The sequence below is a fragment of the Vombatus ursinus genome, unplaced genomic scaffold (assembly GCF_900497805.2).
Source record: "Vombatus ursinus unplaced genomic scaffold, bare-nosed wombat genome assembly UNPS02007284.1, whole genome shotgun sequence".
NCBI classification, from domain to species: Eukaryota; Metazoa; Chordata; class Mammalia; order Diprotodontia; family Vombatidae; genus Vombatus; species Vombatus ursinus.
In genome coordinates this window covers 17748996-17767798 of record NW_020947062.1, presented here as the reverse complement: position 1 = coordinate 17767798, position 18803 = coordinate 17748996, and the positions used below count along the sequence as shown (strand labels likewise).

Genomic DNA, 18803 nt, shown 5'->3' with positions numbered 1-18803 from the left:
AACTGTGGAGCTACAATTAGGAACTTAGCAGCTTCTACACTAAAAAGACCGTGGGTCTTGGAATATTACAGTTTAAAGAGCAAAGGAATTGGGGTTACAACTGAAAATAACTTAGCAAAGTTGAGTATAATCCTGAATGAAAAAATGTCCATTTAATGAACTGAAAGACTCAGGTATTTGTGACAAAAAGACCAGAACTCAATGGAAAATATGACAGATAAGATCCAGGAAAAATATTAGGTAAACATTGAAGACCAATTATAAGGGACTCAATACAGTCAAACTGTTTACACATATAAGAATGTGTGAAAATGTTATTAGTATTCTTAAGACTGTCATTATTACTTGAGTAATTTGAAAGAAAGGTTGGGGCTGAGCTGAGTATGATGAGGTGATTCTAAAAAGAAAAACTGGGTAGGAAGAGGGAAAAAGGAGTAATCATCTCATACAAATGAGGGATGAAAGGAAGAACTGATACTGAGGAGGTAGGTGGGGATGGAGGGCTGGGAGTGCTACAATCTCACTCTCATTGTATTTGAGTTAAAGAGAGAACAACATATACATCTAGAAGGGTATAAAAGTCTCCTAAATTTGTAAATAAAGAGGGTGAGGGGATAGGATAATGGAGGGACTTTTAGAATGGTGTATAGATTAAGAATTATGAGGGTGGGGAGGAGAGGATAGAGGAGAGACTCTTAGAGGGGTGGGTGGAATAAGGAATAGGTGAGTAAAAGGAGAGGACAAGGAAGGAAGGGATTTTTTAAAAGGGTGTGTATTAGGGAGGTAGTGGTTAGAAGTAAACTAGACTTGTGAGGAGGGATAGGGTAAAAGGAGGCTGAGAAGAATAGTGAAGAAAAATAGGATGGATGCAAATACACAAATAGTAATTATAACTTTGAATGTAAATGGGATGAATTCACCCATAAAACAGAAACTGATAATAGAATGGATTAAAAATCAGAATCTGACAATATCTTGTTTACCAGAAACAAATTTAAAAATGAGAGCTACACACAGAGTTAAAATAAAGGGCTAGAGTAGAATTTATTGTGCTTCAGCTGATCTAAAAAAAGCAGGTGTAGCAATCAATTAAAGCTAAATTAAAGCAAAAATAAATTTAATTAAAGTTAAAATAGATTTGATTAAAAGAGATAAACATTACATTATGATAAAAGGTACCATAGATAACAAAGCAATATCAGTATTAAACCTATATGCACCAAATACTATAGCATCTACATTTTAAAAGAAAAGTTAAATGAATTACAGGTGGAAATAGACAATAGTACTATAATAGTGGGGGAACTTTAATCTTCCCCTTTCAGAACTAGATAAATCTAGTAAAAAAATAAAAAGAAAGAAGTCAAGGAAGTGAATAGAATTTTAGATAAGCTGTATATGATAGATAGCTAAAGAGAACTGAATGGGAATAGAAAGGAATACACCCTTTTCCAGTGGTATATGGTACCTTTACAAAGATTGACCATATATTAGGGCATAAAAATTTTATAGTTAAAAGCAGAAAGGCAGAAATATTTTTCTTTTTTTATTTTTAAATTAATTCATTTTTAGTTTTCAACAGTCACTTCCATAAGCTTTTGAGTTTTAAATTTTCTTCACCTTCCTCCTTCCCCCTCTTCCCAAGACGGTGTGCAATCTGATATAGGCTCTACATATACATTCTTATTAAACATATTTTCACATTAGTCACATTGTAAAGAAGAACTAGAACCAAAGGGAGGAACCACAAGAAAGAAGAAACAACAACAAAAAAGAGAGAGCAAATAGTATGCTTCAATATGCATTCAGACTTCATAGTTCTTTCTCTGGATGTGGATAGCATTTTTCATCATGCGTCTTTTGGAGTTGCCTTAGATCCTTGTATTACTGAGAAGAGCTAAGTCTATCAAAGTCAGTCATCACACAATGTGGCTGTTACTGTGTACAATGTTCTCCTAGTTCTGCTTACTTCACTCAGCATCAGTTTGTGTAAGTCCTTCCAAGTTTTTCTGAAGTCTGCCTGCTCATCATTTCTTATAGCACAATAGTATTCCATTACATTCATATACCACAACTTGTTTAGCCATTCTCCAATTGATGGGCATCCCCTTAATTTCTAATTCTTGGCCACCACAAAAAGAGCTGCTATAAATATTTTTGTACATGTGGGTCTTTTCCCCATTTTTATGATCTCTTTGGGATACAGACCTAGACGTTTTGCTGTGTCAAAGGGCATGCACATTTTTATAGCCCTTTTGACATAGTTCCAAATTGCTCTCCAGAATGGTTGGATCAGTTCACCACTCCACCAACAATGCATTAGTGTTCCAATTTTTCCACATCTTCTCCAACATTTATCATTTTTCCTGTTTTGTCATGTTAGTCAATCTGATAGGTATGATATGGTAACTAAGAGTTGTTTTAATTTGCATTTCTCTAATCAATAGTGATTTAGAGTATTTTTTCATATGATTATAGACAGCTTTAATTTCATCTGAAAACTGCCTATTCATATCCTTTGACCATTTATCAATTGGGGAATGACTTGTATTCTTATAAATTTGATTCAGTTCTCTATATAGTTTAGATATGAGGCCTTTATCAGAGACACTGGTTGTAAAAATGCTTTCCTAGTTTTCTGCTTCCCTCCTAATCTTGTTTGCATTGGCTTTGTTTGTGTAAAAACTTTCCAGTTTAATGTAATCAAAATTTCATAATGCTCTCTATCTCATTTGGTCATAAATTCTTCCATTCTCCATAAATCTGACAGGTAAACTATTCCTTGCTCTCCCAGTTTGCTTATACTGTCAGCATTTATATCTAAATCATGTACCCATGACTTTATTTTGGTCTATGGAGTAAGATGTTGGTCTATGCCCAATTTCTGCTATACTATTTTCCAGTTTTCCCAGAAGTTTTTCGTCAATAGTGAGTTCTTATCCCAGAAGCTGGGGTAGAAAGACAGAAATATTAAATGTATCCTTTTCAGATCACAATGCAATAAAAATTATATTTAATAAGGGACCACAGAAACATAGAATAAAAACTAATTGGAGACTAAACATCCTAATCTTAAAGAATGAGTGGGTTAAAGAACAAATCATACAAACAATAATTTCATTAAAGAGAATAACAATAATGAGATAACATATCCAAACCTATGGGGTACAGCAAAAACAATAATCAGAGGAAATTTTATATCTCTAAATGCTTATATTAACAAAATTAAAAAGAACAGATTAATGAACTGGGTATGCAATTAAAACAACTATAAAAAGGACAAACTAAAAATCCCCAATTAAACTCAAAATTGGAAATCTTAAGTACGATACTCATTTCTTTTAAAAAAAAAACACTTAAAAGTATAGGTATAAATGGATTTTTCCTTAAATTGATAAGAAGCTTTTCCTAAAACCATTAGCAAGCATTATTTGCAACGGGGATAAGCTAGAAGGAATCAGAATGAGCAATGAGGTAATAAAACTATCCCCCCTTGCAGACTTTGCATATTTGGAAAATCCTAAATATTAAACTAAGAAGTTAGTTGAAACAATTAATAATTTTTGCAAAGTAGCAGGGTATAAAGTAAACCCTCATAAATCATCAACATTCCTACATATCACCAACAAAACCCTGCAAGAAGAGATAGTAAGAGATACTCCATTTAAAATAACTCTAGATGATATAAAATATCTGGGAGTACACTTGGCAAAACAAACCCAGGAACTGTATGAACAAAATTATAAAAAACTTTTTATACAAGTAAAATCAGATTTAAATAATTGGAGAAATATTAATTGTTCATTGGCAGGCAGGGCCAATATAATAAAAATGAAAATTTAACCTAAATTATATATTCAATGCCATCCAAATTACCAAAAAATTATTTTACTGAATTAGAAAAAATAATAACAAAATTCATTTGGAAGAATAAAAGGTCAAGAATATCAAAGGAACTAATGGGGAAGAAATGTAAAGGAAGGAGGTAGCAGTACGAGATCTTAAACTATAGTATGAGACAGTAATTATCAAAACCATCTGGTGCTGGCTAAGAAATAGAAAGGAAGATCAGTGGAACAGAGTAGACATACAATTTACAGCAGCAAATGACTATAGTAACCTTGTGTTTGACAAATGACAAATGTAAAGACTTAAGTTTTTGTGCTAAGAATTCATTATTTGGTAAAAAAAAAAATTGTTGGGAAAGCTGGAAAGCAATCTGACAGAAATTGGCCACAGACCAATATCCTACACTATTTACCAATAAAAGGTCAAAATGGATACTGACCTAGCTACAAAGGGAGATATTACAAGAAAATTTGAAGAACATGGAACATAGTACTAATCAGACTTATGGATAGTTGTACAATTTATGAATAAACAAGAGATAGAGAGCATTGTGAGGTTTAAAATGGATAATTTCAATTACATTAAATGAAAAGGGTTTGTAAAGTAAAACCAATGTTGCCAAAATCAGAAGGAAAGCAGAAAATTGGGGGAAAATTTTTGTAGACAGTTTCTCAGACAAAGGTTTTATATCTCAAATACACAAAGAACTTTGTCAAATCTACAATAATGCGAGTCTCCCCAATTGATAAATGGTCAAAACAGGCAGTTTTCCAATGAAGAAATCAAAACAATTTTCAGTCACATGAAAAAATGCTTTAGATCACTATTGATTAGAGAAATATATATATATAAAATAACTTTTGAGATATCATCTTACATCTATCATATTGGCTAAAATGATAGAAGAGGAAAATGACACGTATCACATTAGCTAAAATTACAGAAGTGGAAAATGACAAAGTTGGAGGGGATGTGGAAAAATTGAGACACATTCATTTTTGGAGAGCAATCTGGAATTATGCCCAAAGATTTATTAAACTGCCTATACCCTTTAATCCAACAATACCACTATCAGCTCTGTTTCCCAGGGTGATTAGGGAAAAAGGAAAAGAACATCTATGTTCTAAAATATTTATAGCAACTCCTTTTGTGGTAGCAAAGAACTGGAAATTAAGGGGATGCTCATCAGAGCTAAACGAGTTATGGTATATGATTGTGATGGAATACTAGTGTGCTATAAGAAATGATGAGCTGGTTGATTTTAGAAAAACATGGAAAGACTTGCATGGAAAAATGAAGAGTGAAATGAGGAGAACCAAGAGGAATTGTACACAGTAGCAGCAATATTGTTTTAGAACAACTGTGAGCAACTAAGTCATTTTGACTGTTATAAATAACTAAATCAATTACAAAGGACTTATGAAGAAAGATACTATCCATATCCAGAGAAAGAACTGATAATTAGAAGTATGTATAGTATGATTTACATATATACATATTTGTGTCTAATGGTAGGCGTCTCAAGGTGGGGGAGGGGAATGAAGGGGGAAAAAGAAAGTTACACGATAACTTTACTATATATTTAAAAGGAAAAGCAAGTTGTACATAATAGAGTTTCAGTTTCATGTGCAATCCTTTTTTAAATCCTGTTTTGTTACAGAAATGCTTGTTTTATTTCCTAAGTTCAGAATTAAAAAAAAAAATCTTCAATGACTCTCCATTTCCTCTAGAATAAAATATAGACTCTTCACTCAGTATTTAACAGACAATATGACTCCAACCTGCTCCCCAGGCTTATCTCAAATTATTTCTTTTCACGTGATCTATATTACAGCCAAACTTGTCTATTTGCCATTCTCATAAAACAGCATTCCATCTGCCACCCCTGTGCCTTTGAATATGCTATCCCCCATGACTGGAAGGAGCTTCTTCTAATCCTGGCTTATTTTAAAATTCAGCTCATTTGCTATCTCCCACAGGAAGCCTTTCCTGATCTTTTTATTTATTGTATTCTCTATTTCTTCAAATTATATTGTATTTATTTGTCTGATTACATATTGCATCACCTAGTAGGATGTAAATTCCTTGAGGGCATGGATTTTTCTAGTCTTGGTTTAGTTTTGTATCCTTAGTGACCAAAGAGGTACCATGGCATAGTGCATAAAGAATTGTCCCCAGAGTAAAGAACACTTGGATGGATTCACTTAATGGTGCTGGAAACTTTCTGAGACTACACGTTGTAGAATAGTTGCTGATCTACATTGTAAAAAGAGTTTTCTCACTAGGAATTTTGACATTGATGAAGTGACATGTCCAGACAAAGAAAGATTCCAAGTGATGAATACAGGGCTTTCTATATTGTAGGCACCTAATAAATACTTATAAATTCTTGTTGGATTGGATGGGAAGGCACCAAATGATCTCGCATGATGAGCTCTTGCCCTTTGGCCATGATACCTGTGTTCCAGAATCCTCCCCAGTGACTGAGGGCATCTTTTCTGACTCTTGCCCCAGGCATAGAAGTTTCTAGTTACAGTCCCCAGACAGCCTTTCTACTTACAGCTCCCGGACAGCCCACTGGTTATGATATTCTCTGTTCTTTGCTAGGTGGGTTCCCGTAAAGGGAACATAACTGACTGCTGAGATGATGCTCAAAGATTCCTCACCATGGAAGAACCTGTCAGAGCTTATGATCTGCTAGGAAAGCCTTTGGGAATCAAGGTCATCTTGATGTTGCAATAAGTTATTGGAATAAAACCATTACCAAGTTCTATTCTGATCCTCCATATAGCTGCCAAAATAATCTTCATAATGTACAGGTTTGACCATGTCATCTCCTTGCTCAAAAACTTCAGTGGTTTCCCATTAACTCTAGGATCAGATACAAGCTCCTATCTGTGTGACCCTTGGCAAGTCATTTAGCCTCTGTTTACCTTAGTTTCCTCATCTGTAAAATGGGGAAAATAATAGTTCCCATCTCCCAAGGTTCTTGTGAGGATCAAATGAGAAAATGTTTGTAAATTGTTTAGCACAGTGCCTAGCATATAGTAAGCACATCATAAACATTAGCTATTATTATAGCTATTAATTTCCCAAGTTTATGTCATACTACTTCCCTTTACAAATTCTATGTTCCAGATAAGCTAGACTACTAGTTATTTCCTGAATGTGGCACTCCATCCCATGTATGTATTCCTTCTGCATGGAATGTACTTTTTTTTTTTTAAATCTTAGCTTCTCAGAATCCTTATTTTCATCAAAGTCCAACTCAGGTACCTTCTCCATTAGAGTAAAAACTTCCCGATCTCTTTCTTATTATAGGCTCTCTTCTCATTTTTTTTTCTTGTACTATAATTTTTTCTGTACATATTATACTACCATTTGAAAGTAAGTTCCTTGAGGGCAGAATGTGCTACATTTTTTGTCTTTGTATCCTCATTTCCTAGCACAGTGACTTGAAATTGTTCAGTTTTCTCGGTCATGAATGACTCTCTGTGACCACATCTGGGGTTTTCTTGGAAGAGATACTGGAGTGGTTTGCCATTTCCTTCTCCAACTCATTTTACAGATGAGGAAACTGAGAAAAACAGGGTTAAGTGACTTGCCCAGAGTCATACAGCTAGTAAGTGCCTGAGGCCAGATTTGAAATCAAAAAGATAAGTCTTCCTGACTTCAGGCTCTGTACTTTATCTGCTGGGCCATCTAGTTGCCCTGACTTGAACCTAGAGGACACTTAATAAAGATCTGTTGAATTGAACGTATGTAGATTTTTTAAACTTACAGGATTTAAAATACACATAACACACAGAAACCAGAGCTACAATGGCTGTATAATGGCAGGTAGTACAGTGGATAGAGTGCTGGACCTGGAGTCAGAAGAAGCCAAGTTCAAATCCAGCCTCAGACATATACTAGTTGTGTGACTCCAGACAAGTAACTTAACCTCTGTTTGCTCAGTTTCCTCATGTGTAAAATGGGAATAAAATGGATAAAACAAGATGATATTTGTAAAGCACTTCAAAAACCTTAAATCACCATGTAAATGTTAACGATTACTATTATTCTTAAAACTATGAATTATTGGATTTCAGTTGGTTTTTATCCTTGAAGTCTTCCCAAATTACAGAAATTAATACAAGATACCTACCTACTTACAACCTGACTTATTCAGTATAACAGCAAAGTTTCTGAAAACCTACAGAATAACCTAGTACCAACCTTATGAAGGCTTAAATAGAACTACCAAGAATATATTAATTTTCTCACAAAACCCTGTTTCTTGGAATGACACTTTGTAGGCAGCAGAGGGAATTAATTTTGTTTCTATATCACAACCAACCAGTTGAGAGAAGTGCAAAACTATCAAATCAGGTTTTATTTCTTTTGTTATCCCATAAATAAACAAAACAAACAGTTGTCTATTTTTTTTCTTTGCTTGATTGTAATGAGAATGGTTTGTGTGCATAAAATAAGCCTGTCACTATTGGAAGCATAGGAAATAGTGAAGTGAAAGACTGTACTAGAGATGATTCACAAATGAAATCATGACCATGTTATCCTGACTGGGTAACTCTGCCTATGTCATCAGCACAGAAGAGTTCTAAGTTCCCACAGAGAGAATTCTCTTAATGTGGTGACCTTGTGTAGCCTAATACGATGGAAAAATTACTTCATGGATATTTATAGGTATTAATAGCAATGAGAAGAACTTCCCTCAAACATTCTTATGTTACTTTTTTAATGCTTAGCGTAATAAAGGTAATAGCTTCACTTTTGCATCATTTGTTAGATATTCCTTGGCAAGGCATTTCTATCTAGTCATATAAAAATGCGAAAATGGATTTGAATTACAGTATTTGCAAATGTTTTCCTACTAAATTAGGTACCTTTTCAGTTATCTTTTGTAGGTTAGTGTAAAACTACACTGTTAGGTACAACATTAATTACTTTAAAGCAGAGTTTCTTAGCCATTTTGTGTATCATAGAGCCATTTGGTGGGAGTTTGGTGAAGACTATGGACTTCTCAGAATAATATTAAAAGCATAGGATAAAATACGCAGAATTACAAAGGAAATAATTTATTTTGAAATACAGTTGTCAAAACATAAAAAAAAGAAAAAAGTTCACAGACCCAAAGTTATGAATGCCAAAACCACAGTCAATGCTAATGAACATATCCATCTCTTGAAAACAAATTCTTTTGAGAACTTTCCTCCAAAATATGAATTACTATTAATAGTAAATTGTTTTCTCCCTTAAAAAAAACATTAACTAAAGCACTTAAAATATTTGGAATGCTTTCCTCCATTTTATCCAAGTGAAAAAAGAATTTACTGAGAGAAGGTAGAAAATTTTTTTCAGGTTTTTAAAAAAGTGATAAAATATATACATATACATACAAAATATATACATATACAGAAACAAAAATGATAAAAATTAAAGCACATTTTAAAAAATTAAGTGAATTAGCTAGGTTGATATGCTCTGGCTTCATCCTCAAGTGTAGAACAATTTGCCATTATCTTACTGACCATGACTGAAACATCATAGGTGGGGCATGTAAGATTGCACCATCCTGATTAAACTGCCTGGGTGCTTACTGGTACCATGGTCCAATCTTATCAACCCTAAAACCAAACAAGGTGTGTAGTTATATAATATGGGTGTGACACCAATCAGATTAAAAACATAAGCTTCCTAATGCTACAAACCCTGAAATTTTTATTCTCATGTTCTGGATATAATAAGCTTGCAATATTATTGTTGTAATTCTACTCTAAAAATGAGAAAGAGAATAGGAGACTACCTGATAAATGATTTTGCATGTATGTGTTGTCTAGAAAAGAGTAGAAGGTGAAAATTATTTACTTAAGTATATCTACAATTCCCTGATTCCAAAAGTATTTTCAGGCTTAGAAATAGTTGTGGCTACAAAACTATTTGAGAGATCAAATGGCAACATTTAGCACATTATCTACCTTATTTACTTCTATTGTGTCCTTATTTATCTCACTTTCCATAGGAAAGTGGATCTTGAGATAATAAAGTCATATTTAGGGATTTTTCATGTTTGTTTCAGCAGTGTTTAGTATATATAAACTGATTAGAATAAGTTGTATTCTGACTCTTGAGAAGCTACTTTTTTTTTGCCCTTGTAGATTACAGTTTCCATTAATACAAGAATGCTTCATACTTTGAGCATATCCCATCTGTGAACATCCAGACTTTAAAAATAAATACTAATATTCTCAGATACATTAAAGGTCATGCAGTTTAGTCAAAAAGTCAAGTTAACAAACATTTATTAAGCATTTTATATGTGCCAGGCACTGGGCTAAGCCCCAGGGATATTAAAAAAAAAAAGACTAAAAGACCTTACTTTCAAGGAACTTGTATTCTGATGGGGGGAGGCAGGGTGGTGACACTGCTTGGAAACAACTAGGCACCTACAGTTCATGTTTTTTTTTACAGAGTTATAGGAAGGCCTTCTGAGAAAGGAAGATATTACCAGTTGGGGAGACTGGGAAAAACCTCTGGCAGAAAGGTAGGATTTGAGCTGAGTCTTCAAGGAAGTCAAGAAAACTCCAGTGGAGGTGAGGGGTCAAAACATCCCAGGCACAGGGGGCACCTAATGAGGTACAATATTATTGTGTTTGAGGAACTGCAAGTATGCCAATGTTACTAGTAAGTACATCACAGGGACAATAAGGTGGAAGAAACCTGGAAAAGTAGGAGGAAAGGGCCAGGTTATGAAGAGCTTTGAATGCCAATCAAAGGAATTTATATTTGGTACTGGAGAACAGAGAGCCATTGGAGCTCATTGAGCATGGATGGGACATGGTCAGATCTATGCTTTAGAAAATAACCTTGGGCAGCTTAGTAGATGGAACAAAGTGGGAGGAAAGGAGGCAATTTGTGAAAAGTTTCTTTACTGGTCTTTGAAGACATTGTAGTCCGCTATGCCATGCTCTTCTTTTTCTACTACTGTGGGGGTGAGCTGCTGTTGCTGGTGGCTGATGGAAGGAGTGCTGGATTGAAAATCAAGAAGACTGGGAATCTTGACCCTGCCACTTATTACACTTGTGGCCTTGGACAAGTCAACCGACTTGTCCTGGCCTCAATTTCCTCACCTATAAAATAAAGGAGTTGGATTTTATGACCTCCAAAGTTTCTTCTAGTTCTAAACCTATACTCCTATAAGATGAAATACACAAACATTTAATAGATGGAAAATAATGGGGGAAATTACCCTTAGTTAAAAATTAAGATGTAACTATTGCATCAATATCTGGGTTGGTTTTTATGCATTTTAATTGGCTTTTGCTGATAATTATTTCAATGGGATATAATTTAAGACACTGATTGTGAAAGGTCTTAAAGTGAAATTTAATGAGTTGTATCCATGTATTTTATTATTCTTTAATAGCAAGCCTTTGCTAAAGTCAATCTTATCTCTACCACCCTTCCTTTTCTCTCAGCTGGCAATGTGCTTTTTCTTTCTCCTCTCCACTAAAACTATTCCTACAAAGCCCAGTTCAAGTATCATCTCCTACATAAAACTTTCCCTGACTACTCCAGCTTACACTAGGCTTCTTCACCTAAACTCCTAAAATACATGCAAATTGTGTTGTGAATTACAGATTCATTGAATGTTCAAGCTAGAATAGACCTTAGAGATCATTTAGTCCAGACCCTTATTTTTTCTAACATTTGATTATGTTCTGGTTAATTTCATATTACTAAGGCATCCCTCATATAAGCTTGCAAACAACTCTAGGGTAGGACCCAATCAGAATCAAAATTCCAAAGGATCGCAGCAGTCATCTAATCCAATCTGAAAATATAGATAGCATTTGCATTTATTAAGCATATGCTATGTGCCAGTTTCTGTTCTAAGCACTGGCAATGCAAATATAAGCAAACAAAACAGTCTCTACCCTCAAAAAGCTTATGTTTTAATGAGGGAAAGACAATACATAAAGGAGAGCTAGAAAGGAGCTCTTCTGTAGTGGGGGAGATGGAGGGAAGGGAGAAGAGTAACTTCAGGTACAATGTAGTAGGCAAGGAAGAGGAAGAACCTGGAGAGAGTCTCTAAGTGTGAGTGAGGTTAAATATGGTTGGGTCTTTCTTAAAATGGCAGATCCCAGGAGAGAGTTATCAGTCAACAGAGGAGGGCCTCATAGACAAGGTTTCTCCTAGATGTGCAGGAGAGTTTAGAGAGTCCAACTATCATTTAGTTCAACAAGGAATGAGAAATCCTTCCTAATGGAACTCCCCCAAATGGTCATCAACCCTCCACTATCTGATGCACTTCAATAATTGAAAACTAGTAAATTTCCACTAGATGAAATACAATCTCAGACCCTAAAAGAACTGACAGGAGTGATTACTGACTGAGCCAAAGTCAGTGGTTTCTGAAAGATAATAGAAACTGGGATAGGCACCACAAGATTGTAGAAGATCAAAAAGGAAAGAAAATAGAGTCTACAAACATCAAATCAGTGAACTTGACTAACAAAATCTCGATTAGATATTTAATAATATGGTTGGTGAACATCTAGAAAGGAAAATATTGATTACAAAGGACCAGCATGGTACCATCAAGAATAGGTCATGCAAAACTAACCTCATTTCCTTTTTTGGACAGGATTACTAAACTGGTGGATGAGGGGAAAGCTTTGGAAATAGTTTACCTAAACTTTAGCAATGCCTTTGATCAGATATCTTGTATTATTCTTGTGGAAAAGATGGAGGTATAAAGATTAGACAATAATACAATTAGATAAATTCAGAGCTAGTTGGATGGCTAGACTTGAATAGTTGTAAAGGTTTGATGTCAAAGTGGCAGGAGGTCTCCAGGGGATACCTCCAAGGATCTGTGCTTGGTTTTGTACTGTTTAACATTTTTAAAAAATTAATAACTTGGATAAAATACTTGAGAATCTACATATAGGGACTATATGAATACAACTACAAAATAATCTAAATAACTAGAAAAATATTACTTGCTCATGGATAGGCAGGACCAATGTAATAAAAACATCAACATTATCTAATTAACTTATTTATTCAGTGCTATACTAATCAAACTACCAAAAGATTAATTTTCAGAGCTAGAAAAAAAAGTAATAATGAAATTCATCTGGAGGGACAAAAGTTCAAGAATCCCAAGAGAAATAATGAAAAGAAAATTGAGGAAAATGGAGGCCTAGCAGTATCAGATCTCAAACTGTATTATAAAGCAGGTATCTTCAAAATATTTGATATTGGCTAAGAAGTAAAGATGTTAATCCAAGGAACACAATATACAGAAGTAAATGAACTTAGTTGCCTAGTATTTGATAAACCCAAAGACCCTAGCTAATGAGTTAAGAATGTCCACTTCAACAAAAACTGCTGGGAACACTGGAAAGCATTCTGGTAGAAGCTAGACATAGACAAAGATCTCACATCATGTGCTAAGAGAAGAAGTAAATGGTTTCATGGCAGATATTAAGGGTGACATCATAAAAAAAATTAGAAAAGCAAGGAAGAAACTGCATTTCAGATCTATCAACTGAAGAAGAAATCAGGACCCAACAAGGTATTGAAATGATCATAGAAGATAAAATGAAAAATTTTGATAACATAATTTTTAAAGTTTTTTACATAAACAATCAATGCAGCTAAAATCAGAAGGTAAACAAGATCTCAGATAGAGTTAAAGCTAAAATAGATCTAATTAAAAGAAATAAACAGGAAAACTACATTATAATAAAAGGTACCAAAAAAAATTAAGCAATATTAATACTAAACCAATATACATCAAATGCTATAGCATCTAAATTTTTAAAGGAAAAGTTAAATGAATTACAGGTAGAAATATATAGTAATACTATAATAGTGGAAGACTTTTTTCCCTCTCAGAATTAGATAAATCCAACCAAAAAAACAATAAGAAACAAGTTAAGGAGGTAAATAGAATCTTAAATAAGCTAGATATGATAGATATGTGGAGAGAATTGAATGGGAATAGAAAGGGATAAACCTTTTTCTCAGTGGTACATGATACCTTTACAAAGACTGACCAAATATTAGGGCCTAAAAACTTAAATATATATATGTATATGTACATATATATATTTGAGATATGAAATTTTATCTAAGAAACTATAAAAATTTTCTCCCAATTTTTAGATTTTATACATATGTAATATATGTATATATATATATATATATAATCTATATGAATACTAGTCATTCCCCAATTGATAAATGGTCAAAAGATATGAACAGGCAGTTTTCCAATGAAGAAATCAAAACAATTTATAGTCATACAAAAAAATGCTCTAGATCACTATTGATTAGAGAAATAAAAAATTAAAACAATTTTGAGATATCAACTTACACCTATCAGATTGGCTAAAATGATAGAAGGGGACAATCGTTTTGGAGAGCAATCTGGAATTATGCCCAAAGAGTTAGTAAATTACCTATATCCTTTAACCCAGCATTACCACTACTTGGTACATGTGTACATGGGAATATTCTTACTTTTTGGGGAGGGGTCTTTTTAAGTTCAAAATGAATAAAAATTAAAAAAGAAAAGAAGACTCAGGGGGCCCATGGTAGCTATCTTCAAGCATCTGAAAGTCTAACAAGTGGAGAAAGGACTAAATTTGTTCCACTTGGCACCATAAAGCAAAAACAAGAGCAAGAAGTGAGAGATGGAAAGAGGCAAACTTAGGCTCAATGTCAGGAAAACCTTTCTAACAATTAGAGCTGTCCAAAAGTAGAATGAGATCTAGAGAGGTGGAGGGAGGGGTCTCCATCGATGGAAATTTTCATGCAGGAACTGGATAATGACTGAGTATATTATAGTAGAGACTTGTTTTCTGTGTGGGTTGTATTAGAAGGCTGCTAAAGTCTCTTCCAACTTTCAAATTATGTGATTCTGTGACCTGACAACACATTTCATTTTTGGATAGCTGTAACTATTGAGGAAGTCTTTCTTAATATTGAGCTAACATTTGCCTAACATCTCTATAGGTATTTACTGCTGGTCCTACTTATGCTTTCTGGGGCTGAGAAAAATAAGCATAATTCTCCATGCACATGATAGTCCTTTAATACTTACTTGAAAATAACCATCTCTTTCTTCTTTACAGGGTAAACCTTCTTATTGCCTTTAAATGCCTCTTCTACTTTTACATCCCCTATAGTAACTACTACAATGGTACTCAATTAGAAAGTGCTTGCTGATTAACTGAACATTGAGTTAGGCATCAGAAGGTCTGAGTAATGTAGGCTTCTATCACTGAAGACCTACAGGTACATTTCCTGACAACTTTCCCCCATGTGAAGCAATTACCCAATGGTTGTCATTTCCATAATCAGATGAAGTAATTTCCTTTCATGTATTTATTAAAGGCTTATAGATATTTCAGAAGCTTCAACTACTTGGTACTGCACACTTTAAAAATTATACATTTCACCTTCCCCTGAGAGATCAATATTTATTTATTTTATAATTTCTTTTCCACATGCGCAACTAGACAATTGATCCCTGTGTTCCATTTTATATTTCTGTATTAGGAAAACTGTTGGAGTGAGTTGATGGAAACACTTATATAAATGTACTCTTTATCATTAAATACTATTAATGTTCTGTGAGAGTACTATCAAAGAGTTAAGTTGCAAAATCAGTCAATATGAGCTTGTTTGGAGTGATATAATATATAGAGTATTTTGCATTTCACTATCACTTAGTATGTGTTCTACTTTTCTTGCTTTGTTGAGCTATGGGGGTAGAATTTCTTTGGAGTCAGACAGAAATGGAATTAGGTCTCCCACTCATGTGGTTTCAATTAGGTTCAGTTAAAAATAGCTTGTAATAAAAGGGTTTTCATTTCCAATGCTTCAAGACTTTGGTACTTTTAATCCAAACAGAACAAGAACTACCTTTGAAAAACTACTTAATATATTTATTAAGCAGACACCAAAAACAAAGGACCTTACATAACCACCGAGTGCTGACTCCATAAGCAAACATCTTTTGGTTTGGTGCACAGTGATCTCACCTTCCAATTTCAGCTACACATAAATTCAGTTTTCCTTTTCAAAGCAAATGTCATCCTGTGACAGCATGCCAAAGAGAAGAAGCTTATTTAACAGACCAAAAGAAAAAGATGAAAACTTTTTAACAGATAATCTGAATCTGGAAAGAAATATATCTAGCACAGCAACAAAGATACTTCTCATTGAGAATCTGAACCGGGATCACTGCACTCATTTCAGTCAGGTAAATTCAGGCTTCTCTTCATATGCTAATCGTGAATGGCAATGAAAAGCTCAGCCAGCACACTCATCTGTCATTATGATATCTAGGGGGAAAGAAAACACAAAGTTACTCCAGAGTAGTTCTGGGGAGTCTTGCTCAAAATTAAATATGTAAACTATCAGTTATTATAAGTGGGGACATGGGGGTGAACCCTCTCCCATGCCTTCCCTTGGCCTATTCCCAAATAACACTGGCCACCCAGAGCAAGTGGAAGGAATGATATGGCTATTCATACCACTTGGGAAGAGTTGGGACTTACCAGCTACAAGCCTTCTTGTGAGATGGAAGAGTGCTGGGCCTTATTGTCTACTCTACCATTGTGTCCTAAAATCCTCCAGATCTCACCACATACTCTGCCACTATGCCCCTAAGACCCATAAATATTGCCATCTTTACTCTGCTACTGTACCATTAAGATATCTAAGTTATCCCATCTGTCCTACAGCTAAACTTAAATGTACTGTATCCCTCAATTGAAGGAGTACCTTTAAAACAAGGACTATCTCATGTTTTCTATTTGTATCCCCAGTGCTTGACACATAAGTGCCAAATACTTCTTCATTCATTCATTTATTTGTTCTTTCAGTTGTAATCAAGTTATTAGCCAATGAAGACCCGGTCCTTAGAGCATGTGCACATTGAATGGAAGATTGTGATTAACAGTATTAGAGAGTCTTCCTGACCTCTCAGGGTTACCCAAAGGACCCTCAGGGGAGAAGTAGCTAGGTCTGTTCTGGTGAACCAACCTGCAAGTTCAAATCAGTGTGGGATAGTATTCACAGGGTCCATGCTGGGATTCACTGGGGAGATTTCCTACCTGGGACTCTCTGGATTGGTACAGTCAGTTTTCTGGTCTGTTTCCTGACAAATGAGATCAGTTTCTCTCTGATAACTATTGCTTATTTGAATACTTACATACTGTTATCTGTTCTATTACTGTGGCAAGTAGAAATATTTTAGCTAATATAAGAAGCATGGATTTTTGCCTTCCTAAAATATTGATTCCTAAGTCATAAATGCTCAATTTTCCTTTTGCTTTAAAAAAGAGCAGAACTGCTTACCTAAACCTTTATAGACTTTAAAGTCCATAGGAGAAGATTTGCCTGCTAGTCTAGAAACCTGAAGTGATCAACCCCAAGTGCTTAATCCTTTTGGGGAGTACCCTACCTCTTCAAGGCTTACTTGATCCCATTTTCTTTCCTCTCAAGCTGAGCTTGTTTATCCCTCTCAAATTGAATTTGTTGGTCAGTTGGGAATTCCAGTGAGGAAATTTCTGGTGCCTATGGGGACTCAAAGGAAATATTCCTAGATCTTCAAGGCCCATGGTAAAGATACTATGGTAAAGATACCCTGGGGAAATCTTGGTGCATTGAGTGTAGAAGGGGACACCTAAAGATTTTGTCCAGACTTCCAGCTGGATTTCTTATGTGTTTCAGAGATCCTTGAAGATAAAATGTAGATGTTCTATGTTGCTTCTGGGACCTGGGAGAAGTTAACAGCTTTAAATGCAAGTTTTGAGGTAGATCCAGAGTAAAAGGTCTCTTTAGTGAAAGAGGGAGAGGGTGAGTGTATTAGAGCAACATTTGATTATATTACACAAACACCAAACCAAATAGATTTGGTTTTGCACCTGGGATGACTTCCAGTTGACCCTAGTTCCCAATTCCCTTTGGGAGAGTACCACACATTCTTCCAAGCTCTATAGGGACTAGCTTTCTCTCGAAGGTAGGAAGCTGGATTTTCTGTGACTTTTTTTTCCTTTATTATCTTTAGGTCAGGAAAGGCCATTTCAAATACCAAGACATTCCCTTATTACTAAGCAAGTAGTAACATTTTTCAAACTTTGTCAGGTTTTTTTGCTTGCTGAATCTGCATAATTCTGTGTGTGATTATTTGGGAATAATTGTTATTTTCACCTCTATGTGTGAGACCATATAAGATCTGTACTACAAATGAAATGACAATACTTACTCCTCTACAGATCCCAGAGAACTGTTGTGGAGTGGGGTATAGACTTTTCAAAAAGCCCCTTGGCTGATTTGTTGAAGATGGCAAATTTTTTAATGAGGGGAAGAATGTAATGTGGGAACTGGCCAATACAGGCTCAGTCCTTACATACCTAGTATCTACCTATTGCCAATACAACTGGAGGTTCAGTGAGCATGCATCTGGAAATCTGTGATGGAGGGTCCCTCTCCCTACCCAATTCAGACTATGCATGGGTATCTTGACTATTTTCTTATGGCTTACTATGTAAATAAAGAAAAGGCTTTTAATTTGCTATACAGACAAAACTGAGTATGCACTCTAGAAGCTATAGAGAAAATGAAATCTGTCTTCCAAGATGATGAAAAAAGTCAGAACTGATGTAAGCCTCTGGGTGTACAGAAAGGTAGAAGAAGCAGAAGTGGCAGCACCCTGCTACCAGTTGCCCTATGTACTCACTTGGTTGCTGCTTGGCTGTGAATCCATGGTAAATATCACCTCTGTCTCTTTTGTTTGTATTTATTCTTTTTAAACCTCAGTAAATCTGAGATAGAACAGATCAGATGACCTTATGGCTTTTGAAAAGTTAAAAGAGCCACCACAGGCTGAGCAGGTGGAGTCCACAGCAGTGTGTGCCAGCAGCTTGCAG

General features: G+C 34.9%; 1 protein-coding gene across 1 annotated transcript in view; it reads right to left on the bottom strand.

Annotated features, from left to right (window-relative positions):
• Positions 1-16097: 16097 nt before the first annotated feature.
• Positions 16098-18803, bottom strand: part of MEIKIN (meiotic kinetochore factor) — a 153181-nt gene continuing 150475 nt past the window's right edge. The window contains exon 15 of the mRNA XM_027849027.1: positions 16098-16211. Coding sequence (XP_027704828.1) covers positions 16180-16211 — 32 coding nt within the window. The 3' untranslated portion in view covers positions 16098-16179. The remainder of the gene's footprint in view (positions 16212-18803) is intronic.